General features: G+C 61.2%; 3 protein-coding genes across 4 annotated transcripts; 2 read left to right on the top strand and 1 right to left on the bottom strand.

Moving 5' to 3' along the window:
* Positions 1 to 1,994: 1,994 nt before the first annotated feature.
* On the top strand, positions 1,995 to 8,585 carry LOC147599343 (uncharacterized). Its single transcript, XM_086756084.1, has 11 exons — positions 1,995 to 2,084; positions 2,277 to 2,331; positions 3,672 to 4,016; positions 4,819 to 5,088; positions 5,618 to 5,734; positions 6,262 to 6,363; positions 6,779 to 6,901; positions 7,082 to 7,174; positions 7,444 to 7,536; positions 7,749 to 7,806; positions 8,406 to 8,585. The coding sequence occupies exons 2-11, from the start codon at positions 2,277 to 2,279 to the stop codon at positions 8,455 to 8,457; spliced, it is 1,308 nt and encodes a 435-aa protein (XP_086612210.1). The 5' UTR covers positions 1,995 to 2,084; the 3' UTR covers positions 8,458 to 8,585.
* Positions 8,586 to 10,884: 2,299 nt separating this feature from the next.
* Positions 10,885 to 18,747, top strand: LOC147599342 (uncharacterized). The gene is made up of 11 exons (XM_086756430.1): positions 10,885 to 10,907; positions 11,328 to 11,453; positions 12,442 to 12,783; positions 13,384 to 13,653; positions 13,829 to 13,945; positions 14,831 to 14,932; positions 15,108 to 15,230; positions 15,431 to 15,526; positions 15,877 to 15,969; positions 17,148 to 17,221; positions 17,576 to 18,747. Exons 2-11 carry the CDS (start codon positions 11,420 to 11,422, stop codon positions 17,771 to 17,773), a joined length of 1,449 nt encoding a protein of 482 aa, XP_086612556.1. The 5' UTR covers positions 10,885 to 10,907; positions 11,328 to 11,419; the 3' UTR covers positions 17,774 to 18,747.
* Positions 18,748 to 20,324: 1,577 nt separating this feature from the next.
* Positions 20,325 to 23,620, bottom strand: LOC147599341 (HEPACAM family member 2-like). 2 transcript variants are annotated; one of them, XM_086756706.1, is made up of 5 exons: positions 22,248 to 22,890; positions 21,877 to 22,146; positions 21,657 to 21,716; positions 20,955 to 21,006; positions 20,325 to 20,734 (listed from the first exon to the last, which is right to left on the bottom strand). In XM_086756706.1, the coding sequence occupies exons 1-5, from the start codon at positions 22,609 to 22,611 to the stop codon at positions 20,731 to 20,733; spliced, it is 750 nt and encodes a 249-aa protein (XP_086612832.1). In that variant the 5' UTR covers positions 22,612 to 22,890; the 3' UTR covers positions 20,325 to 20,730. The 2 variants fall into 2 exon arrangements, with proteins under 2 accessions (XP_086612832.1, XP_086612834.1); XM_086756708.1 differs by lacking the exon at positions 20,325 to 20,734 and adding an exon at positions 23,274 to 23,620 and having other exon boundaries at positions 20,951 to 21,006; positions 22,248 to 22,577.
* Between the last annotated feature and the right edge of the window lie 1,295 nt (positions 23,621 to 24,915).

Genomic DNA, 24,915 nt, shown 5'->3' with positions numbered 1-24,915 from the left:
AAACCCTCCCTGGCAGCGGGGTCCGCGGGTGTGGGCTGCTGTCCGCTTTCGCGCAGCCCTGCAGGCGGTGCAGGGTGCGATGCAAGTGCTGCGGGAGCAGTGGAATTATAGAATCACAGAATGGTTTGGGTGGGAAGGGACCTTGGAAGGCCACCCAGTCCAGCCCCCCCGCCAGGAGCAGGGACTGTGGATGATGGGGACGTGGTGGGAGCGGCGGGTGGGCAGCGCTCGTCTGCGGCAGCTCGTCCTTCCTGCAAGCAAATGAGAGATGCGCCCGGAGAATGCGCGCGTCGTCCTTCGGCGCCTTTCTGAAGACCCCTTGGGGTGAGCGGTCGCCCCAAGCGTGGCTGGTGCACGTTGGCACGTCCGCAGCGGCTGCCAAGGGCCCACGAAACGCGCGGCTCCGGGGACAGAGCGTCCCTGGGGGAACGGACGGAGCTGCTTTTCCTTTCCACAAATGGCGTTTTCCCGCCCGTGCCTTTGCCTTTCAGTTCCCTTTAGCCCCCGGGACATCCCAAGATCACCCAAACGGCAGGCGGCACGCGCAGCCCTTCGCTGCGGGGACAAAACGCCGCTGGAGGCGTGGCGGGACCTCACGCACACCCGGCCTCCGCGCTGAGGAGCCGAGAGGACGGGACGGAGGACCCCCGCTCTGCTGGGCGCAGGGAGGAAGAGGAGGTAAATTAAAACCAAAAATGCATGTCTGGCCACAAACCGGCAGAATCCGAGCGGGAGCAGCTTCCCCTTTCACGCAGCAAAGCGAAACAGAAAGCTTTGCTCGGCACGCAGCTTGGAGGGAGCGAAGGCGTGAGCCGAAATCCTCTGAAAGATCATCGCCCTTCCTCCTCGGAAGCGCCTGTCCTGCGCGGGGGCTGCAGGTACGCGGCCCCCCGCTGCCCAGGCTCTCGCCGGCGGCTGGAAAAACCCCTGACGCAGGCAGACGTGACGCCCGACAGCGTGAGGAGCACCCAACGCGGAGCTGGCGCCTGACGTACGGCTGGGTTTGGTGGGGGGGACGTGGGAAACAACGGAGCTTCCCGGATAACCGTGGGAAGCACGGGGGGCACCTGGAGGGGAAATTGCGAGGCCAGCATTGCCCAGGTAAAACTGAACTGGGAATACCAGCGAAAGCCGCGATTGCCTGGTAATAGTGTCGGGAATATGGAATTTGGGGATGGATGGAGCAGCATGAGGACCAGTGTGGGAAAAGCCATGGAGCCCACAGGTGTGACCGTGTTGGTGCTCCGGCCCCGATGACTCCTGCGTCCACCCACCGCTTCCTGATGCTTACACACCCTCTCCTGTCCCAGCACCCACGTCTCTGGTTTTGGTGGTCCGGGGAGTCAGACAGGACCAGCCACGCTCAGCGGAGCGGGAAAGCTTTTTCCAGCACTCCGGAGCAGAGCCCAAACCTTCCCACACCTTCCATCCCTCCGCTCTCCAGTCCAGAGCCTGCAACCTGCTCCAGGGTGGTCCTCTGCTCCCAGGGGCGTCTCTCCCTTGAGCTGGAATTCCCTTTGCAGAGAGCTCGTGGGGACATGGATGATCCCAGTGGGTTCCTTGGTGGAGGAAAAGCTGCTGGCGGTGGGACAGTGCTTCAGAGCCCCCCGAGCCCCCGGCCACCGCTGGACAGGGGCTGGAGGGTGAGGATGGCTGAGCTGTGGGAAAGGAACAGGGATGGGTCTCCTGGCCTCGGGGCGTGGGAATGGTCCGTGACATCCCCCGTCACTTACATCTCTGCGACATCTGAAATAGGAAACCCGCTCCGCACGCGCCGTCGGGATCCCGCTCTGCCCTGCCCCAGCAGAACGGCCGTCGGGAGCCGAGCGCTGGCCGCCGTGGCTCCCCGCCAGCCGTCGGGGATCAGGCGCCTCTGCCTCTGCGCGGGGAGCGGCCGGCACCGAGAGCGTGGGGGCGAGAGCGGGAGCTGGGAAAACCTCCCGGGAAGAGTCCTGCAAGGAAGGAGGGGAGCCAGCGGCGGGGAAACGGCGAGGCTGGAACTGGTCCAGGCTGGGATTACGCACGGTGCTGCCCTCACGAGCGTCTGAAATCCGGTCCCTGAGACCTCGGCGACGCCTTGCACGGTACCGACCCGCTATTCTTGCTACGGTGTGGGATTTTAGGGGGGTCGTTACAGTACCGACCCGCTATTCTCATTACGGTGTGGGATTTTAGGGGGGCCGTTACTGTACTGACCCGCTATTCTCGTTACGGTGTGGGATTTTAGGGGGCTGTTTGAAAAGCGTGCCGACTTTTGAGCTGTTTTTCCTCGGCAGATGCGGATGTGCCGTCCCGCGGAGCTGCTGGGGATCGGCTGGCTGCTCCTTGCAGGTAAGGCGTCCCCGGCGGGCGAGGGGCTGGTGCCGCTGTGCGCGGGGGTCTCTGGTCCGTATGGGTTCGGCAAAACGCTTGACCCGAAAGGGAAAGGCATCTCTGCTTCGCTGCCCCAGGATGGAGGGGGCAGGCGCGTCCCGGGAGCTCGGCGCGGTGCCGGGGCCGCGGGCAGAGCTGTGCCGAGGCTGCTGCGCATACCACGCGACATTTCTCGCAGCTGTAGTCACGCGAACCATCTCGCTGTGCTCCTTACGGATGCACCAGCTGCCTCGCAGCACAAAACATAGACAGCTTTTCAGGGCGAGCGTCTGAAACAGACACGGAACGCCTTGCCTGTCGCCTGGATTTTCAGACATCACGGTCGCAGGGCGCTCCGAGCGTCTATGGGTCAGGCTCTGGGTACGGCAGCTGGGAAAGCTGCCTGCAAGGAAATGTCTCCTCGTACCTCCCGCTAGCGGTGCCGCACGCTCCGTGTAAACAGCGTTCCCTCAGAGCGAGGGGGTTTCGGTGGCAGGATTGTTCCTCTCCCTGCACGCCCTGCGCTTTGGGAGGCACCAAGGCACAGAAATAAAAACCGGTGGCGTTTGTCAGGGTTACGGCAGTGAGAAACAAAAATCGCCACCTGAGCTGGATCTACTTGGGTGGTTACGCCGATTTTCTTTCCCACCTGTGCTGCAAAATTGCAAAGCGGGTCAGGGCGCAAGGGCGAGCTCTCGGGACTGTTTGCAGAGACGGCGGGCGGCAGGGCAAATGCGTGCGAACATCTGCTTATCGGGGCAGGAGCCCAGAGACGGTGGAGAGAAGAGCAAACACAGAGCCGGCAGCCGGCGGTTGTGCTGGGAGCAGCCAGCCGCCCGCGGCATGAGCATCCCTCCCGGTCCCCAGCATCCTTTCTGGTCCCCAGCATCCCTCCCAGCTCCCAGCATCCCTCACAGTCCCTGGCATCCCTCCCGGCCCCCAGCATCCCTCCCAGCCCCCGGCATCCCTTCTGGTCCCCGGCATCCCTTCTGGTCCCCAGCATCGCTCCCTCAGCTCGCTGCCGGCAGCCAGGTGTTCAGGGCTGCCAGCGATGGAGACGGGTTTCCATGATGTCTAACTGGACCTCTACCTGGGTCGATAAATCCCCTTTCTTCCGTTTCCTCTGCCTAGGGCTGGCTCTGTGCTTTAAACATTTTAACCTCTTCTTAAAAAAAAAAAAAACCAAACAAATCCATTTTACAAGCTGGGACTGTGGTAGTGGTCCGGGTACCACCCACGTGTCCGTGGCGCAGGGGGTGCCCGCGCCTCTCCCGGGCCGTGCCGACTTTCTCCATCTCTTCCCGTCCCCCGCCACCCAGGGCTGCTGGCGCCTTTGCGACGGGCTGCGGAAGCGGCGGGACCCCTTGAGAGAAAAGTGGCCGCCGTGGGATCCCGGGTGCTGCTTCCTGGGCCGGATAACACCACGCGCGCCCACTCCTTGCGGTGGGAGTTCCTCGACGGCACCAGCGCCCACGCCATCCTGGACTACCCCAGCGGGTCCCGCAGCCCGGCCATCCACGCGCCCTACGCGGGACGAGCCGTTTTCCATCCGGCCAACAGATCCCTCTTGCTGGAGGACGTCAGGGAAAGCGACAGCGGCACCTACAGAGTGACCACCAACGCGGGGGACGGGGAGAGCCTGGAAATGCTGCTGGAAGTCCTCAGTAAGCGGTGGGCGCGGAGGGAGGAGCGGGGTGGCGGGTGCGAGCAGGGCAGTGGCATTGGCTGGGTACGGACCGTTTGAACCCACCGCGCATGGAGACGTTCTCCAGGGAGGCTTTGGGAAGCGGTTCCCAACCTCTCCCAGTGGAGAAGGTCTGGTGGCACTGGGAGTTTTCCACTCGCAGCGCCGGGACGGAGGGGCCGGCGTGACGCCGTGTACCCGCTGCCGCCCGCGGGGAGCATCTCCGGCGCTTTCACAGGGGAGAGCGGGCAGAGCCGGCGGAGCTGAGCCCAGCGGGGTGGGCTCTGTGGAGAAGTCATGGAAAAAAAAAACCCCGGCGCTCAGACCATGCCAGCTGAAAGTCTGTTTGCGCCGCGGGCGCCAGCCGCCGCCGCGATAAGAGCAGGCTTTAACGACAGAGGAGCTCCTCCTCGGTGTCCCTCTCGGCAATTTCCTTAATTCGCCTTGGCATCGTCCTTCCCCTGCTACCACAGCGCTGCCAAAGCGCGACCGCAGCCCCTCACCAGCCATTTCTCCCTTCCGCCACACACAATTCTGCCTGGGATCCGCATCCTTTTCCCCTTTTTTCTCGTTTTCTGAGGTATTTTTAATTGCCTGTTTTCCCTGCACTCGTGTACGCACAGTGACTCAGCGAGGAAAGAACGCCCCAGCCCGGAAAGTGCTGCTCTTCCCAGGGGAAGGCACCTGCGGCGGCACCGCTGCAGACGCGAGGATGCCGCGGTGACCGCTGCAGCCCGGGTCCCCATGGCGGGTGCTCCAGCTGTTTCTGTCCCCTTTCCCAGAGCCCGTGTCTCGCCCTCGGCTGCGGAGCAGCGTCCTCGTGGCCCGGACCACCGGTGAGCTGCGTTGTGAGGTGGCGGAGGGCAGGGTGGACGCCTTCACCTGGAAGAAGGACGGGCAGCCCCTTCCCGCGGACAGAGGTTTCCACCTCTCCGGGAACCTCAGTGTTCTGCACCTGAGGCCGGCGAAGAAGTCGGACTGCGGCTCCTACTCCTGCAACGCCAGCAACGCCATCAGCTGGCAGGAAGCCTCCCTGAACGTCACCGTTGCAGGTGATCGCTGCTGGGGTTTCGCCTCCCAGCGCCCTTCCCTCTCTCCACCCTTCCCTGGGGATCCCTGGGTGGTCCCACCCCATCCCTCTGCCTCCGTCCCCCAGGGCCTGGCCACCCTCTCGTGAGGTTGTGGCCCACGTGCTGTTGGCAGCAGCTCCCCGCCGTAGGGTGGCCAACAGCAATTCCCAGTCCCCGATCCCACCAAGGCGTGGTCCTTGGCAAGATGGGCAGCGGGAGATTGACTGCTCCTTTTTGGAGAAGGTCCCAAGCGACGGCCCGTGGCCAAGGTGATGGCGGGCAGGACACGGGCGGGGGGTGGTGGCCAGGAAGTCCCTGGGCAGAACACGTCTTGGGTTGGACACTTCATGGACCACAGCCTTCAGCAGCAAGCGTGGATTTGGCCACCAGCCAGCGAATAAATTGAACCCATCCTGGTGACGGGGTCTGAACCCCGCAGCCCACCAGCGCCGCCCGTGCCGCTCCCGCCCGTGGCCTGACGCCTGGCCCCTCGGGGCTTTGTCTTCCCCAGGTCTCTCCCCTGCGCTGCAGCATGCGCTGAGGATCGCGGTGGTTGCCGTGGTCTTCGCTGCCGTCTCGGGATGGGGAATAATTTTTCCCGTCTGCCAGTCTGAAAAGCTACGGATCAGTGAGTCTGCAGGGGGGACAGCCGGACCCCCGTTCCCCTTGTCTGGTGGGGGGGAGCGGCTGTGGGAAGGGCTGGGGATGGGATAATTCCCTTCCAGCTTTCCGAAGATCTCGCCTCGTGCCACCTGGCAGGTCTCTGTAGGAGCAGAGAAACCCTCCTTGGCAGGTTTTTAATGGTGAAAACTGGTTTTACTCTGTTCTCCAGCTGGGTTGGATCCTGGTACTTCCCAGACATTTCTGTTCCAGGGAGCTGCGGTGACTGGCTGATGCTTTTATAGAAAAATGCATTTCGCAGCAGCTTTTTTTTAATTAATTCCAAGGCTCCATTTTTAAGAGAACGTGTTTAATAATTCACTGTACCCGGGGCACAGAGCCCCTTCCAGCGCCCACACTGAGCGGGTCAAACCCACCGAGCCCCGCAGCGTCCCGGGTGGGGACGGGCCGCATCCCCCCCGAGAGAGGGGTGGGGGCTGGCTGGGACGTCCCGGGGGGTCCCGGCAGTCACTCCACGCCGCTCTGGGTGTCTAGGGGGGGAGCTCTGGAGGTGGCTCAGCGTCTACATCTGCGGGCTGGTGTGCATCGCCTCCGTCCTGGCAGGCACCGCCGGGGTCCTCTGGATGCGAGAGGAAGGTAGGAGGGGGCTGCGGGGTGGTTTTGTGGGGGGGGGGTGGTGCTGGGCAGACCCTGCTCCTGTCCCCTGTGCAATCCTGGCTGTGCAAGTGGGGTGAAGACCCCGCGGGAGGTGTAGAGCCTCATGGGCGAGGGTCAGGCTGCCGAACGCGTGGGGATAGACCCAGCCGGGGCGACGCCTCTGCCGCGCGTGCGATCTCAGCTGGTCGCGGTGGGCTGGGCCGCTGGCCGGACTGCGCACCCACCCGTACGATGGATGCGGTCGTCCCGCTTCGCCCAGAGCCGTTAAGTGATCGAGGATGGAGAGGCTGGAAGGGCTGGGAGTGGGGAGAGGGACGCGATGGCGGGTTACAACAGGGTGAAGGGGGTGGACAGTGGAAGAGCTGGTGCTCTGCCTGGTCCCGTTCCCTTCCAGGCCCTTCCATTGCGATCATACTGCCGGAGATCGCCCTGACGTACGTGATCGTGGTGACCTTCCTGGTGTCTGCCACCGTCACCTTCCAGCCTACAAAGCTCATCCAGCTGAAAAGCAAAACAGGTGAGCTGCTTTGCCAGGATGGCAGGGAGGGAGATAAAACCTCCCCACGGGGTTTTTATTTTGCCCAGAACTTTGTAAAACAAAACCTTTATTTCTGCTTCCATGCGAACTCAGGCTGGTGGATTCCAACCCCGTCTCGTAACACACATTAACGTCGCTTTATCGTCTTTCCCTCGGCAGCGCAGAGCACGATGGGCTACGCCGCTCCCGGAGGGGTGATCTCGGTGGTGCTGATGAGCAGCTTACTCATAAAGAACATCCACCATCGCCACGGTGAGAGGAGATGCTCCAGGGACAGCCCCCAGCATTTGTCACACGGGGGCTAAAATTTGTCCATGATATATAATCCTGCTATCACTTCAACTCGGCCATTCAGAGTTAACCTGCTCAGGGAAGCAAAGTCTTTGCAGAAGGGTTTTTTGGGTTTTTTTTGGTTTTTTTTTAACGTGTGCATGTTCTGACGGTGGCAATTTGCCTTCCTTCTTTCTCTCCTTCTGCATCGGGCGGCGGTTTGTGCTGCCGCTGGGTTGGTTTGAGCGCAGAAGAAGGATGCACGAAGTTCGTGGACGTGACCGCCCTCATGGTCAGCACGGCGGCCGTCTCGGCCCTCCCACTCCTCGCCATCTTCCTCTGCTGTGAGTCCCCCTGCCCCCCCGAGCGCCTCGTGTTTAGCGAGCTGCTTCCCCTCTGTCCCCTCGCGAGCAAGCAGCCATGCAAATTATTTGTCCGGCTCTCATGAAGACCCCGAGGCCTCTCCAGTGACCGTTTCCCTTCCCCGGTGAGCCCCAGGCACCAGCAGCGAGTACGCTGGGCGCCTCTCACGCGCTTTCTCCATGTCCTGTCGCAGATCACACCACTCAGGGGCGGATGAAGGAGCGCGAGTCCGGTTGGGCGGACAAGGAGAGGTAGACGCTCCATTGCCTTTTTCCACGTAAATTCCTACCATCTTGAAGGGAAAAGAGCGGGATACGGAAACGGCCCTGAGCCTTGACTTAAGTCCTGGACCCCGAGAAAGATGCAGGCCAGTGCTGCCCTCCCGGCCCCTGGTGTCACCCCGGGCTCACTGGGTACCTGTGGGGCAGGTCATCGTCCAGCAAAGTGCTTGGGCATCTGCTCAAATCTCCCCACAAATCCCTCCCTCCTGGCCTCAGCCCGAAGCCTTTAAGCCTTAATTCCCGCCGGCTTCGTCCCAGGGCTGTGGATTTCAGCTGTGCCGTGGGCGCGTTGGGGCTTAGCCAACCGGCGTGCTGCGCGGGAACACGTCGCAACTTCGTGGGCCTCAACCGGCTCCTCTGTGCCCCAGCCAAAACCACCCTGAGACACAGAGGAACGAGTACCTACACCCAGCACCCTTCGCAGGGTCTTCTCATTTCTTCGGGTCACACGAGGGTGGGTGCAGAGAGAGGCCCTTGCTCTGCCCGGCGCGCGGGGCTGGTCCAGGCGGGCACGCCCGAGCCCCTGGCTCTGGTGACGCTCAGCACGTCCCACCTTCTCTTCCTTCCAGGTCCTTGGAAATGTCTCAGCCCAGCAGCAAGGATGCTGGCTCCTCCCGGTAGAAGCCCAGCGGCGTTTCTTGCGCGGATGAGTCAACCCCATCTTTCTCCTGGGTTTAATGGGCTCAGGGCTCTTGGTTTTGGTGGGTTTGGTTCTCTGCAGTGTCTGTAATAAACAGCGACAGCATGGACTCGTTTCTGCCTTTTTTTTCTTTAACCCAGAGCCAGGCCAGCCCAGACGTACATTTTTCCCGTTCTTGCTCTTTAAAACCAGGGCGAAGGCTGGCGATGGGGAGCCAGGGTTTGGAGGGGGCCGTTCTGCCCGCACCACAGGGCAGGGTGGTCTCGCTCCTTGTGGTCAGCAGGAGTCTGGATCCTTATAAACTTTTTTTTTTTTTTTTTTTTTTTTTTTTTTTTTTTTTTTTTTTTTTTTGTCTTCCTCCATGTTTTTTCCTGCCTGAACAGGCAGGGTCACATCCACACCTCAGCTCCCCCCCCACTTTCCCCCTTCTCAGCAACACCTGGCCCTCTTGGATCAAGAAAATGGGAAAAAATCCCGTTAGCTACGGCGGGAATCGTGCTTTCTACAGGCCCTTCTCCAAACAACCCGATTTAGGAGGAGCATGCAGCCGAGGATCAGGAGCTGGGTAAGGTAGAGGCATAAGGAAAATCCACGTAAATACGAGAAGTGGGGGGTGAGCGTCAGCGCGCTGTGGGTTTGCCCCGTGAAGCGATGATTCACGGCCGGCTGTAACTGCAGGGAAGCCGCGAGGTGCAGCTCAGTCTCGGGTTGAGCGTTCGGAGCCTGGGGGGTTTCGGGGCCGTCAAACCGCAAGAGGCCGCAGGGGTCGTGAGCCCGTTGCACGAGGCGAATCAGCGGAGATCTCGGGCGAAACGCCCACATTCTATGACCACACCAACGCGATGCTCGGCTTCTTCCTGGCACCCGAGAGCCACCTGCTCTGCTCTACCAGAGAGGGCAGCTGTGTTGGAGGCAGGAGTGAAGAATTCGCCCGTTTCTAGGGCTTCTTAAAGTCACTTTTTTCAGTTTCACCCCCACCAGGTGTTCCTAAAAATGTAACTGAGCCCTGCACGTGTGGGAAACCCCGCAGCCAGCACGAGGGGAAGCAAACGCAGGCAGACCAACCCTCGCTGCCATTTGTAAAGGGAATTTTCTCCTCGTACAAGCGCAATATCACAAGACTCTCTGGTTAATACCGGATGGAAAGGAGTTTCGCCGGGGTAACGGTCGTGTTTGTGTAGCTCGAGCCCTGCGCCCCATGTTCCTGTTGCCCTGGGAGCCGTGAACATGAATTATCTATTGACTTTCTGTTTGCGTAGCCCTTGTCAGCAGCATCGCTGGCTGTTCTGTAACACCGTTAAGGTTAAAGGATGGAGAGTCCCCAGCCTCTCTGGGCAACCTGTGCCAGCACATAGCCACCCCCACGGTAAGACGGTGTCTTCTTGTATTATGATTTCGTTCCTTTCTCATCTGTGCCCACCGCCTCTCGTCCTGTCAGTGGGCACCCCAGAAAAGCCTGGTTCCCTCTTCGTTACAACCCCCGTTAGATGTTTATCCCCCTTGAGGAGACCCCACCAAGCCTCCCAGGCTTGGCCAACGGTTGACGTCTAAAGGGTTGTACGTGCGCTGCCCATCCGTTCCATCACTCAGCCAAGATTTCGAGGTTTTGACGCTCTTGTTCCCAATTCATTTACTGAGTAGCTGGCGCAATGAGGGATCTCTCGGCCTCGACGCGTGACATTGAGAGGCGTTCCCTAGCCCAGGGGAGACGCCGGCACGCGGCCCGCTGCCGTGCGGGAGAGCCCCAGGGGCTCTGGGGCTGCTCGCTGTTTATGGCGTAAGAGAACGGGCTCACAGCCATGGTTGCACCCCGACAGCAGATGTTGGGTTCTGCCAAACGCGGCTGGAGCCGGGCATCGCCCAGCACTGTGGCTGGGTGGGCGCATCGCCATTGCCTCCCCCAAATCCACTTTAAGCCGGACACTTCCATCATGACCAGATGCTTCCATCGCGCCCGTCACTGGTGGGTACCGCTGGAGCAGGGTTACGGGGATGCTGGCCATGTCGGGGTGGGAGCACAGCATCACAGCCGTGGAGGGGGGGCAGAGGGAGCTCGTCGCTGCGTGGGGGCCCCGTGGCTTAGGAAGTGGGCGAGGGGCTCAGCAGAAGCCAGGCCACAGCTGCTTCCAGCGGCTTTGCGGGGATGGGGTGCAGAGCGGGAATGGGAGGGGACGGAGGAGGGACGGGACGGGATGGGGGGCGGAGGGAATGGGAGGGGTGCGACGGGACGGGACGGGACGGGACAGAGAAGGGACAGGATGGACGGCGGAGGGGACGGAGACCCCCAGAGAGGTCCCCACGGGGAACAGCGGGGTTCCCCGCACCCCATGCCCCGCCCTGGGGGCAGGTAGCCGAGGGAGGGGCAGCCCCGTCCCGCCCTGCGCCCTCCCGGCCCCTCCCGCCCCCCCGGACATCCCGGTGCGCAGCGGCGGTGTGTGCGGGGCCGGGGGTCCCGTCGCGGGGGATGGGGGGATGAGGATGGGGGCTGGAGGGTTGAGAATGGGGCCAGGGAGCAAGGACTGGAGCGGTGGCGCTGGGGACGAGTGATTGTGCTGGGGACTGGACCCATGGGGCCGGGGGCAGGACCCATAGGGATGAGGACAGGGACTGGAATGAGAGGACCAGGGACTGGAGTGCTGGGAACAGCGACTGGAGCAGTGAGCCTGGATACCGGCCCCACGGGGCTGGGGACGGAGCGATGGGAACGGAGCGATGGGGCTGTTGTCGCTGCGCCTCGGCGGAGGCGAAGCAGGAAGCAGAGCTCGGCGGGGTTCCGTGTTTGCCTCTGCGACGTTTAATCTTTCAAAGCTGAAAGATTTTTTTTTTTTGCTTCTGACGGTGTTCCTCACAGCCCTGTCCACAGAGCCTAGAGCGGCCATCCCAAGAGCGCGTTGCTGGAGAAGGAGCCTGCCCCTCGTTTGAAAGGATCCATGGGGCTTTACCATGGCAGCGTGGCCACGGGCAGTCATCATGTGCTGTGAGTATGACAGGGGACTCGCGTGGGGCTCGCCTCGGCCGGGCACCTCCTTAGAGAGCGCGTGCTTGCAGCGTTGCCGCGCCCTCCCTGCACCCCTGCTCCGGGCCGCGGCAGCGCTGGTAGAGGCGTGCACCGGGGAGCCAGTGCCGCGGCATGGCCGTACCTGGGTGCCACCGCCTCCTCTTACCAAGCAGCCCTCCTTCGCCGCCTGCCTAAGGGCTGCTTCCCTGGGGTTCTTCTCCGCTCTCCGACTGTGGTGTACCTGCCAGTACCCTTCCCTGTCATCCTTCCTCTCTGCTTAGACGGGTTTTGCTTTTGGTTCCTGTTCCTGGAGCTCCTTCCCTCTCCAGCCACTAGCACGACCTTTTAACCATGCTGAAAGCGGCTCCGGCACGACGGTTGTGGCAGATTTGGGGGCTGGAGGTGTCGGACGTGGCTTCCCGCTCACTAAGACCTTCAGTGCCAGCAGTTCTACAAGGGGGCTCTGGCGTCCGGGTGCTGTACAGCCAAGGGGACGCTTGCGGATTGACCCCCGACGTTGGCTTCATTTTCCCTGGGGGAAACCATAAAAGCAATTTTATAAAAACCATAAATACATTTTGAAGGCAAAGGCTCTTCCGCAAAGGCCTGGTTAGGTCCCTTCCCGTGCCGCCGTGGTGCTGAGGGGGGCCAGGAGAGGTGAATGCCTGGGGGATCAGCTCCTCCCGATGGGTGAGGCCACTGAGACCCCGGCCAAGTGCGAGCATCGCCTTCACAGGGCTTAAACCCCTCTTGAGAGGATGGTGAGGCCAAGGCCAAAACAAAACGTTACGGTTTTTATCTTGACGAGGGAGGAAGGAAATCGGCTGAGTGGTATAACGTACCAGGAAGTCAGTTGGTAACTTCTGTCAAAAATAAACAAAAATGGGGCGTAGGAGCAGATTAAGCCACTCTGTGGCTTCTCCTTTAAAACTAACCTGTCCAGCTCCAGCACCTCTCCTCTTTCCAGATGCGTTGCTGGTTTTGCAGGGGTCCTCCACAGCGGTGGAGGTCACAGAAAGAAGAGTGGCAGCCGAAGGGTCCTCCGTGCTGCTGCACGCACCCAGTGTCGCCAACGTTAGCGTCATTGAGTGGGAATACACACGGAACGCCACTGCCGAGTTCATCCTGCAGTCCTACGCGGACCACCCGTCCCCAACCATTTACTCGGCTTACCAAGGCAGGGTCATCTTCTACCCGGAGAACGGCTCGATCCTCCTGCAGAGGCTACGAGAGGCAGACAGCGGCCTGTACAAAGCAACAGTTGACCTGATGCAGCACAAAGCCAGGACAACCCTCCTTGAGGTCATCAGTAAGTCGAACGCGTTAAGAGAACGGTTTCCTCAAAGATTTGCCAGTCAGTCATCTTGGTTGCCTTCCTCTGGACACACTCCAGCAGTTTGATGTCCTGCTATTGAGGCACCCAAACTGCACACAGTGCTCGTGGTGGGGCCGCACCAGTGCGGCGTGGAGTGGGACGATCGCCTCCCTCGACCGGCTCGCCATGCTGCGCTTGGTGCCCTTCCCGGGACACGGTCGGCCCTTCTGGCTGCCAGGGCAGGCTGTTGACTCCTAGTCAACTGGCCATCAACCCAAACACCCAGATCTCTTTCCTTGGGGCTGCTCGCCAGCCTCTCGTCCCCCAGTTCCTACATATAGCCATGTGTCCGTGTAGGGGTGGCGGGTGGCAGGGACAGGGACATCTGCTTTCTGCGTTGAACTTGGTGGACGTTGCCCTGCTCCTGCAGTATCTTCTCTCCCTCCAAACCCCCCTGGGGTGTAAGCCAGAAGGGAAGGCCCCGCTGGCTCCCCAAGTGAGCCGGTGCTCTTGCCCGCCAGCCGGTTTCCAGGTCCAAAGCAAGGCAGCGCTCCTGCTCCCGGGGGTGCTACCGTGCTGCTCTCCGCGTTCCAGAGCCAGTGCCCCAGCCCGAGCTCCAGTGCAGGTCGAACCTGGCCGGTTCACCCATCGATCTGGTCTGCGTGGTGCCAGAGGGAACGGTGGCTTCCATCTCCTGGAATAAGGAGGGACATCCCCTTCCAAACAAAATGTACTACCTGCTGGCTGAAAACACGACCGTGCTGCGGATCCGGAACGGGGAGAAGTCGGACTGCGGCTCCTACTCCTGCAACGTCAGCAACGCCATCAGCTGGAAGGAGGCAGCCCTGAACCTGACGGTGACAGGTCCGCTGATTTGTCCTGTTGTCGCAGGTCCACCCCACACCTTGGGGTTTCACGGGCAAGGAAGACCCAGGACTGGTCCCTCAGCTTTTCCAGCATTCTGCAGTTTCCTGGGATGGCCGCTCTGCGTTGCGGGGTTGTTCCCAGCGCGGGGTTTCCCTCCTGCCCTGCCTTGCAGGTCTCTCGCCTCCCCTACACCACGCGCAGAGGCTGGCCGTCGTCGCGCTGATGCTCGTTGCCGTCCCTGCCATCAGCATCGTTACCCTGCTCTGTCAGCCGACGGAGCACAGGCTCGGTGAGTGCCAGGACCCCAGCTCCCCAAACCAAATATCACAGTACCAAGCGTACGAGTCATTCCTTGCCCATTCCTGGGCATCCCCGGGGAAGAAATAAAATTGCGGGACGCGCAGGCCGCGTGGAAGCACCTCCCTGCCTGGGCTGGGCCAAAGGTGATGTCTCATGGGTCCTGGTGACCAAGCACACTGGTGTGTGGGTCATGGCGTTGGATCCGTACCCAAGGAGCGTGCAGGTTAAGGTGGGTGCCTCAGTAGCGACGTATATATTGATTAACAGAAAGCAGACCCAAAGACCTAGCCAACAGCAAGCCCACCAAAGTCTGTAATCTCCTAGCCGTGGTCCTCTGCCCACCAGAAATAACCCGCAGCGTAATGGAGACCACCCGGAGAGCCAAGGCGAAGCCCTGCAGCTGGCAGGAGAGCTCTCCCGCGTGTTTGTCTCTCAGCACGAACGCTGGGGACACATGCAGCATTGAGTCTTGCCTTTGAGTGATCTCCCCCGAGGAGCTCTCCGTGCTTGGCACTTGTGGCAGGAGCTCCTGCCACGGGGACTTCCCCCCACGAACTGGGTCTCCAGAGGAAATCCAGCACTTGTCAGGTCACCACAGGAGGCAAAAACTCGGTGGGAGTGCTGTAAGGTGCCTGGCTTTGTGGAACTGGTCTCTGGTTCAATGTGGAAGAACGCCAGATCCGGCTGTTTTTTCCTGGTTTCCCTGGAATTCAAAGCAAGCCCTTGAATGTTCACCAGGTTTTCTTTTCAGGGTTTCTAAACCTCAGGGATTCAATCATTTACAAAGAAAACGTGTGCTTGTTCCTCATCTTCCCTTCGCAGGTTGCACTCAGCCCGTTCGTGTGCTACTGAGTGCATTTGCCTTTTTTCCCAGGAGAGGAGGCTCAGAAATACATCGACCTCTCCGTGCACGGACTGCTGTGCGTCTCCTCTCTCCTCCTGCTTGCCACCTGCATCATCTGGATGCAGGAAGAAGGTAGGATTCATTTAACCCGATTTGTTCCCGATTGCTTCAGCGTCTCATCCATCTTCTTCCTCGCGAGAGACCTTCCAGGGTAAAACCTGTCCTCAGCTGTAGGATATGCCTTGTTCTCAGACCACTGCCTCCACCAGTTGCCATCTCACCTTCAGGTTTCCTTCCGCCCCCGCAGGTCTTTCTGCTCCCTTCGTCCTGCTCGGGCTGTTCTTCTTTGCTGCGGCGCTGGGAACGGCCCAGGTGGCAGCGGCACTGGTGTGGCGACCGGCAGTTCCCAAGCTCTTCAAAACCAGAGTGCGTAAGTTGCTGCTTATGCTCTAAACCTCCGGTGGAAAAGGCCAGCTGTGAGCCCGGGAGTAAGCTCCGTAGGTTTTCACGCCCAGGAGGGAGCGGAGGCTCGGCACGCTGCTGCGGTGCACGTCCAGAGATGCCCGGCTCCGCCGCCTGCATCCCTTGGGCGTTTTCCTCTCAGTCATCAGCGGTTCTTCCCTCTCGCAGGCCACCATGTCATCTGGATCTCCATAGGCCCCACAACGCTGACCGTCAACACCTTGTTCACCACCCTCCTGATCCACAACATCTGGCAGCTCCACGGTGAGGGCTGGCCCGGGCTGGCACCGTTCGTGCCCTTGCTCGCCTTTCTTCGGGGAAGCGCTGGGGTATCTGGGGGGGGCGTTGGCTTCACACGGGGCAGAGAGAGTCCTTGGGTGGCTTTGCACACCTGGTCCAGCAAGAAACCTTCTTGTTGTTGACGTAGCGATGGCAGCTTCACACTGAGCGGGGAGGTTGTAGCTCTTCCGTAGCAAAGAGAGATTCTCCCCGCTGGCTCCACAGTTTTGGAACACAAGGAGCCCCCCTCTCCGTCGCACAGGATTAAATCGTTCAAAGTGGGGGTGGCATCCAGATGAGCAACTGCTGGCAAGTTCTCCCTTTCTCCTCGGCAGAGCGGGGCTGTGCGGAGGCCGTTGATCTGACCACCAGCTATGTCTCGGCGGCCGTCGCAGACCTGGCAGCGCTGCTGCTGCTCCTCCTCTGCTGTACGTAGCCCCGCGGTTTCCTTCCAGCCACCAAGAAACCCCCCCGGCTCCGCTCTCGCACCCTCCCCTGGCAGCAGGCACGAGGGGAGACGCTTTCAGTTCCATAAAAGCCAGATTTCTCTTTGAGAGAGCAGGGCTGTCCAAATCAGCTGAGGAGCCAACTCTGGCTTCCGTCCTTTTCGGAAAGCCACAGTAGGTGCTGGTCCCCGCCTGCGGTCCTTGCCAGCACCTTGGCTTTGCGCACAGCTTTGCGCAAGGAGAGTGGTTTCTCCTCCGGAATCACAGAATCATAGAATCTTAAGGTTGGAAGAGACCTCCAAGATCATCAAGTCCAACCGTCCACCCAACACCACCATGTCCGCTAACCCGTGTCCTGGAGCGCCACCTCTACACATTCTTTGAACACCTCCAGGGACGGTGACTCCACCACTGCCCTGGGCAGCCTGTCCCAGTGCCCGACCACTCTGTCAGTGAAGAAGTGTTTCCTGATATCCAACCCAAACCTCCCCTGCTGCAACTTGAGGCTGTTTCCTCTCGTCCTATCACAAGTTATTGTCCTATCACAAGAACATCCTACCGTAGTCTTCTCTAGTGAGCCATACCCTGGTCACAAAACCCTCAGCTGTGGCAAGCTTGGGGAGGAGAAAACTCGGGATAAACAGGCAGAAATATGTCTGGGACCATCTTATGACTCAGGAGAGCAGCTGACCAGTCATCCCAGTGAGGTCAGGTAGTTCATTTCCCATCCTCCAGCTCTGGGAGGTGCTTTCCACAGTCTACTGCAGTTTTCCCAGCTTCTCCTTTTAAATTTCCTGGCTTCTGTGGTCTTGCCATGTGAATCTGGCCTCCCCCTGCATGGGGGACAGCTGGCTGTCCCAGCAGCCTTCCCGAAAACGCCGGCTCAGCCTTCGGGATCCCACGTAGCATCTCGGGGACCTGGTAGGAAGGAGTGTGACCAGCATACCGAGGAGAGGATCGAAAGGGGCTCTCGTGCTTTTACAGACTTGCTCTCCACGCTGCCTTCTTGCTTCCCCCCTCAAAACGGGGCTGTACTGGTTTTGAAAACAGAGGGGCTCTCCCTGGTGAAAGGCTCCCTCCCACGAAACACGAGGCGCGGCCTGAATGGCCGGGGGTTGTTGGGAAACCCAGGAGTTACTTGACCCTTCCTTTATTTCCAGATCTCAGGAACAAGCGGAAGAAGACGAGGAAAAACCAGTATGCCACACAGCTCACACCAGTCACGCACACCTTGGTAACTCTGCCATAAGGTGGTTCTCTGCTACCGCAAATCCTTATTATTTAACGATAAACCTGTGGTTTAACGGTGAAAATGAATATGTACGAATATTTAATTCGGAATGACGCGGGAGCATCTGCCGGGCTCCCTGCAGAATGCCACGGGCTTTGTCACCTCGAGGTGATGTGGGGGGATTTACTGCCTGCCCCCAGTCTCTGTGGGTGACTGGAGGGACTGGGGTGTTTGAGAGGGGTGCGAGGGCACCGCGTGCTCGTCCCAGGGCTCGCCCTGCCACGGGATGCTGCACTGGGGCCGAAGAGCTCCAGGTCCCTTCCGCGCCACCAAAGGACACGGTCCCTGTGTTTTCAGCAGGCACTGGAAGAAACCCAAGGACCGAGGGAGGAAGGGGAGCAGGGGGGCGTCCCTCCATCGGCCAGGGAGCCGGGCTCGCACACCGCGAGGAGCCCCGAGGAGCTGAAGCCGGGCGGCCATCAGCTCCGCCTCTACCCGAGCATCAGAGAGGCAGAGCTCTCGGCAAAATATCCCGGCACCCCAGCCTCCGAGTGAGAGCTCCAGGTGAGAAACGCCACGTACCTGCCCTCCGTCCATAAACCCCAGGCTGGGAGGGAACACGGGCCTTCCTAACACCGCTCGTCGGCCAAGCAGGGGCAGCTTTTCCGTGAGCCAGGAAACGTTAATGAGTCAAAAAAAATGGAAAAAAAAAAAAAACACCACAAAAAGGACATGTAAATGTCAATCAGGGGAAAAAGCCGATGCTCTTCTGCTGAGCGTTTCGAGGCACTGGATCCGGTTCTCTCAGCTGGAACGTAGTGCTGCCGTGCTCGCGCAGACACCCGCAGCAGGGCAGGTCGGCTCCAGCGTCAGCCGCTGGCCAGGCAGCATCCGTTACGGGATAAGGACGAGTGTGCGGCGCTGCCAGGCACCACCCGGGCCCGCTGCTGCTGCAGAGCCGCCCCATCTCCGCCTCTCCTCCCAGAGCTTCAGCCCGGGTGACGATTTCGGCATCGCCACCCCTGTCCTCCGCCCGCCTTTCCCAGACCATTTCCCACCTTCCCCCGCAGCTTGCCTTCCCTCAATTTTTGCAAGGCAAACGTCCCCGCACCGCGTGACCTTCCTCAGAAACCTCGTCCCCTGCCCCGTCCCCGCTCTGTGCCCGCTGACGGCCGCAGCTTTGGCTCCCCGCTCCCACCCTCAGACAGGGTCCCTCGCCCTTGGCAGGGTGAGCGGGAAGGGCAGCTCCGGCAGCATCCCTAGGTACCTACCTCAGGGGGGGATTTTTTTTTTTTTTTATATATTTTTGTTGGGTTTTTTTAAATGTACTTTAAAGCATCCCTGAACTAGCTTGGCCTGAGCCGATTTCCCTTCCCCGGGACCCTGCACCAGCCGGCAGCAGCTCCCTTTGAGGGTGTCTCATTTTAGGTGAAGCCGGAGTAAGCTCTGCTATGGTCCCGTTTATTTTTGGTCCCACTTGGCCAGTATGCCAGCTCTAAAATGTGATCATCAGTTACATAAATAAAGGAAAAAATACCTCATGTTGCTTTTTTCTTCACTTTGTTATAGCTGCTCTAACAAACTTATTTCACGCGGATGCTTCCATGGGTATCCCTGCCTTGCTCCCTCAAGCAGAAGATGCCTCCATCCCCTTCCCGGCCCCTCTCACAGACTGGTTCCTGCCCTGGCAGGTGCTGGGCCAGGGAATCGTCTGGGCGCGAGGCCCTGTTTCGGCAGGGAGCCGGCTGGGATGCTGAGCCAGCTCCTTTCAGGTTATGGGATCGGGGATCTGTGCAAAGCGGGCGCAGAGACACAGCCCAGGCAGACGGGGGCGAGGGGCGACGATGCCAAAGACCCAAAAAATCTCCAGTCACCAGTCTTGGAGAGGACAAACCTGGAGTTTGCCTTGTCAAGAAGGAGGAAGATGAGGATGCAGGATATTTGAGGGGGGGACGTGGCACTGGGGGAAAAAACTTCTTATGGAATGGCTGGGAGAAAGGGGCTGCCTGTGCGTGAACAGCGCTCGTCTGCCCCAGCCCCCAGAGCCCGCAACAGCCCGAGACCCCTCGACAAACACAGAGCCAAGAACCGGCAACAAGCAAACCATATGGGAAGGGGAAAATGAGTCAAAAAAAAGGTGGAAAACCACCTGGGAAAGTAGGAATCGGCAAAAGGTATCGGCTGCTTCAGCTGGAGGAGGAGAGAAACGGCGCGGGAAAGCAAAGATTGGGCTGAGAAAAATAGGAAATGACATTATCGATGGGCTGTTCCAGGTGAAAGAGAAGCAGCTCCGAACAGCAGGGTCCCACGCCCCCTCACATCGCCATGGTATAAAAATTCCTTGCTTTCTCCCCAAAAGGGAGCCTCACTCTGTGAGAATGGGACCCCGCTGGGTGCTGCCTGCCCGCCTCCCGGTCCCCGACACAGATCGGGAGGGAGACGCTCCTGCTGCCCGGGACAGGTGCTCGGTTAGGTTTTATTTACCCTGCTACAGCAAAACGGTTGAATTCCAGAGCCTTTCGCTAACAGCTCTGCTAATTAGGCGTACAGCGCGTCAAGGCTGCCCAGGGAGGGGGAAGAGGCACGGGAGGGAGGAAGGACACGAAGGCACGAGCACAAGGAGAGGGATGCACCGTGAACCTTGAAGCCCAGCCCTCCCCGGAGAAGCACCCAGCGGGTGCAGCCCCGCGGCGTCTCCCACCCCGTCGCGCTCGGCTGGCACCTTCCCCCGGGGCTGGGGGCGGCTGCTCGCCAGGTCCCGGTGACTCAGGGAATCGGCGCGGGTTAAAAATAACCCTCACCCGGCGTCGCAGCCAGGCTCTCGGGTTGGGTTTCCCCCCAGCTCAGCTGCCCCCCCCCAGCTGCGACGGCCGCAGGAGGAGCTGGGAGGGGGACGGGGACGCAGGAGCCCCAGTGCGGCAGCGAGCGACCTCCCCGAGCGCAGAGCGGGACATCGGGGTAAATCCAGAACCCCCAGCTGGATGCAGCCCAGCACCGAGGCCCACACGGGGTCCGGCAGCAGGGAACAAGTCCCCCCGCCACCGTGGGCTTCGGGAACACCGAGGGGCTCGTTCCCAGCCCTGAAGAGCACGACAGCATCCACCGAGATCATGCATGCGCTTTATTACCAGCAACAGACATTAAAAAACCACAACGTCTCCAAAACGACTCACAGCCAGCTCTCCCAAGAGCCTAGAAAAGTATTTTTTTGGTAAAACATGTGGCTGCATCCGTTCCACACCTGCAAGCGCACCAGGGGACCTGACAACCTGCGCCGCAGCTTAAAGCCGAGGCCGAAATCCAGCTCACCCCGCCCAGACCGCTCCGCCTCCTTGACTGCTTTAACTGCGACGTGGGAGAGCGCGCGTCAAAACAGTTGTGGGGTCCGGCAGCTTGAGCCATTCGGAGGCGAGCCCAGAAGAGGCTGGGACGGCGTCAGACGTCCAGCGCTCCCCAGGCAGCATCCACCACCATCTCCATCACCACCACCCGGGCACAGCCGCCCAAGCTCTCTACCTGCAAGGAGAAAAGAGGTCCTCTCCTGAGCCACGTCCCGGGTGCGGATCCTCGTCTGCCACGCACTCGGACTCTCCCCGAGGCCTTGGGTGGCCGTGGGGGCATCACGTGGTGGTGGTGGCCGTGCTGAGAAGGGCTGGACCTGTGCTCCACCCGAGATTTCAGGAGCTGCCTCAGGAGGAGTCATCTGGGGCCCCAAGAGGGGCCGAAGGCATCTTACCTACAGCCGTTGCGACACGGGCGGTCCCTCCTCCTGCACCAGACAAAGACACCTGGGGACAAACCAGTCACCATCTCCTTAAACGCCCGGTTTGGAGATGGTGCTCAGGCTGGGAAACCTCGAGCCCGGAGCGCTCCCTGACGCAGGGAGGGTGTTTGGGGTCTGGAGGAAACCGTCCCCACCCATCTCCACGCTACCCCACGGGCACCCAGCACCCCAGCTCGGGGAGCGGAGCCGGCCCCAGCCCCGGCCACGCGTGAGCAGGGACGAGGGGAGCATGACGGGGACGATGGCGAGAGCAGCAGCATGCCAACAAGCTCTCCCAGCGCCCGCAGGCTTCTCGCTGGAAAAACCCGAAAACTTTGTGCAATAGCAAAACAGACACATAAATCACCGAGGGGGAACCTCCCTCTCCTGCTTTGAGCCGCCAGATCCTCTTCCCAGGTCCAGATTTGGGCATTAAATTGGAATTAAAATCCCCACTTTGCCAGAGATCGGAGACGCAGGAGGCGCTTTCACTGCAGCCCTCCCTCCCACGTCGGACACCATTGCCTCCTCGGACCGGGGACACCCCGCTCGAATCGACGGCAGTGACGCCCAGCCCCTATCCCGGGTGGGAAACCCAGGTCCCAGCGAGGACGCGCCACAGCCCCCTGGCCCTGTCCCTCCCCGCCCGGGTACGGGGTCAGCCCTGGCACTCACCCGCGAGCGAGCCCACGGCAACGCACGCCAGGATCACGGGCAGCACCACGTCCGCAGCGTCTGCAGAGGAGAGGCCCCACAGTCCCCGCAGCCAGGCCGAATTTAACCCCCGGCCCACGCCCTCCGAGCAGAAACCCGCCGCCGGGCAGCTCGGGAGTGAGGGGATGGGGTGTTCGGGGCCGTTTCCTTCCCCGGGGGGTCAGGAAGAACCCCCACTTACTCTGGACGTGCAGCAGGAAGGAGGTTTCGTTCTGGCTGACCTCATTGCGGACCACGCACGCGTAGTAGCCGCTGTCGTTCATCGACGCTTTAACGATGCACAGGGTGCTGTTGTCAACAAACTGCAGGCGGTCGCTTTCCGGCAGCAGCTCCCCGTTTTTCTTCCACCGGAACAGGTCCACCTTCCCCTCCAGAACGTTGCAAACTAGTTTGGCGTTGCCTCCTTCCTTCACGGACGAGTTGCCCACGATTTCCGGCTCGGACAGCGGTTCTGGGAGAGACGGAGCGACCGTCAGCGGTCAAACGCGCGGCGCCCTGGGTGCCAGGCCCCAGGCACCTTCCGGCACAGGGTTTGCCACCCCCCCTGCTCACCGACAACGCGCAGCCGCAGCCAGCCCGTGGCCTCCGACTCGGACCTGAAGCGGTACAGCCCGTCGTCCCCGCGCCGCAGCACGATCCGCAGCGAGAAGTCCGTCTCGTTGAAGGCCGTGCGGTTCTCGTAGGGGCGAGCGGTGTCGGCGGCTCCGTCGAAGGCATAGCTGACGACGGCCCCTTCCCGCGGGCCGCTTCTGCGCTCCCAGGACACGGCTTCACTGGCCCGCAGCGGCGGGGCTGTCAAAAGCACGGTGCAGCCCACGGCCGACACAAGGCTCTCCGACGCCGGCCTGAGGTCAGCCGAGTAGCACGGAGAAAGTGTCCGGGCTGGAAAAATCCAGACGTTACTCTGCGGCTTCATGCCGCGGATGAGATTCAGCTCCGTTTGCTGGGGGCGGCTGCAGAAACCGCGTCCCGCAGCGCTAGGGGCTCCGCTTTTGGCGCAACCGGCGCCGCGGGAAAGCAGAAGGTGCCGACGGGCGCCTACGAGCTCCCTTTGGGTCTCTTGCCCAAAACCCGCGGTTGTTCCCCTCGGCGGCCGGCTGGTACCCGGGGATGGCGGCCGCGGACCCCCTTCTCCTCCCTCCCACTCTACCAGGGGCGCAAACCCACGGGTGACCAAGCCAAAGCTGCCCGCACCACGCACCGGCCCCTTCCCGTGGGATCACTGCCAAGAAGCCGCAGGAGGAGACGGGAAAGCCCCTTCCCAAATTTCCCCCAAAAGCTTTTCCCCGGGGAGAGAACGGGGAGCGCCCACGCCCGGGACTTCAAAAAGAAGCCGGGAAAAAAAAGAAACCACTCGTGGGTTTAAAAAAAAAAAAAAACCCACCCCTGAACCCGGGCAAGGCGCAGCCCGGCCACAACGCTCCCCGGGCCGGCAAACGGCCCCGAAAGGCGCCGTGCCCGGCCCACGGGCACCCGCACAGCGCGACCGGCCACCCACGCGGGACGCGGCCCCGGGCGCGCGGAGCGGGGGCCCGAATCGCGCCCCCCCCCCCCCCCCGCCCCGGGACAGGGACTTGCCTGTGATCCCCAGGGCCGCGGCGGGGGGCGGCAGGAGGAGGAGGAGGAGGAAGAGGAGGAGGAGGAGGGGGCGGCGGCCGGGCAGCATCTGCGCGGCCGTGGCGGGGGCCGCGGGGCCGGGGCACCGGACGCGCCCGCCGCGGAGGGGGCGGGGGGGAACGGGCGCGTCCCTCGTGGGTTGGGCTTCGGGCTGGGCACCGGGCACGGGGCCCCGGGGGCTCCTCCTCCTCCTCCCGGGAGGGGCCGGGGCGGGGGGGCCGCGGGTTGGGCTTCGGGCTCCCGGCCGCGCTTCCCCTCTTCCCCTCTCCCGCTGTCCTCCACCCGGCTGCTTCCTCTCCACTTCTCTTCTTCCTCTCCTTCTCCTCTTCTCTTCCTCTTCTCCACCCTCTTCTCCTCTTCCTCCTCTTCTCCACCTCTTTTCTTCCTCTCCTCTTCCTCTCCTCCCCTCTTCCTCCTCTCCTTTCCTTCTCTTCCTTTTCTCCTCCTCTCCTCTTCTTCTTCTCCTTCTCTCCTCTCCTCCTCCTCTCTTCTTCCTTTCTTCCTCCTCGTCTCCTCTTCCTCTCCTCTTCCTCTTTTCCTTCTTTCCTCTTCTCCTCCCCTTCTCTTCCTCTTTTCCTCCTCTTCCCCTCCACTCCTCTCCTCTTCCTCTCTTCCTTCTCTCCTCTTCTCCTCCTCCTCTCTTCCTCTCTTCCTCCTCCTCTCCTCTTCCTCTCTTCCTCCTCCTCTCTTCCTCCTCCTCTCCTCTTCCTCTCTTCCTCCTCCTCTCCTCTTCCTCTCTTCCTTCTCTCCTCTTCTCCACCTCCTCTCTTCCTCTCTTCCTTCTCTCCTCTTCTCCTCTTCCTCCTCCTCTCCTCTTCCTCTCTTCCTTCTTTCCTCTTCTCCTCCCCTTCTCTTCCTCTTTTCCTCCTCATCCCCTCCTCTCCTCTCCTTTTCTCTTCCTCTCTTCCTCCTCCTCTCCTCCTCCTCTCCTCCTTCTTCTCTCCCCTCCCCTCTCCTCTCCATCCCAGGGCGACCAAACCTCCACATTCTGGTCAAACCCCACAGGCAGGGCCTGCGCCCACCCCTCACATGCCCACTCCACGCCCCACACTGCGACGCAGCCCCAGGTGCCAGCTCGGAAGGGTGCGGGGGGATCGGCACCTTCCCCAGACCCGCGGCTCCTGCAGGGCTGTGAGGGTGAGCGAAGGAGCCCGGAAAACAGCCGAGAACGGGGATTTTAGTAATTTGTGGGAGCAGCCTTCCAGCTGGAGGGTTCGGGACCGTGGCTGAGCGATGGCCCTGCGTGTGCGGGGCTCCCACGTACGGGTTACCAGCCAGCGGCCGTGGCGCGGGGGAGCTTTTTTCCCTTTTTCCCCTTCCCCACGCTGGTTCCATCACCTCAGCAGCGGAGGGCCTTCACGTGAACGCTGCCGTTCGGCCACAACAGAACCGTACGCCGCGCTTCGCGTGAGCTGGCGCCTGCCAAAAGCAGCCCTGCAGACACACAGACACACGGACGTACGGAGAGACAGATGCGAAACCGAAGCCGAGCCAAACTGGTTTGAGAGCTCCCCGTGCGGGCACGCTTCCTGCTGAAGGCAGGTCCGGACACCACCGCGCCGCTGTTCCCAGCCCCAAGCAACTTCTCAAACGCAACGAGCTC

The sequence above is a fragment of the Chlamydotis macqueenii genome, chromosome 11 (genome assembly GCF_036417535.1).
Source record: "Chlamydotis macqueenii isolate bChlMac1 chromosome 11, bChlMac1.mat, whole genome shotgun sequence".
Classification (NCBI taxonomy): Eukaryota; Metazoa; Chordata; class Aves; order Otidiformes; family Otididae; genus Chlamydotis; species Chlamydotis macqueenii.
The sequence above is the reverse complement of the archived record's forward strand: the minus strand, read 5'-3'. Positions and strand labels throughout refer to the sequence as shown.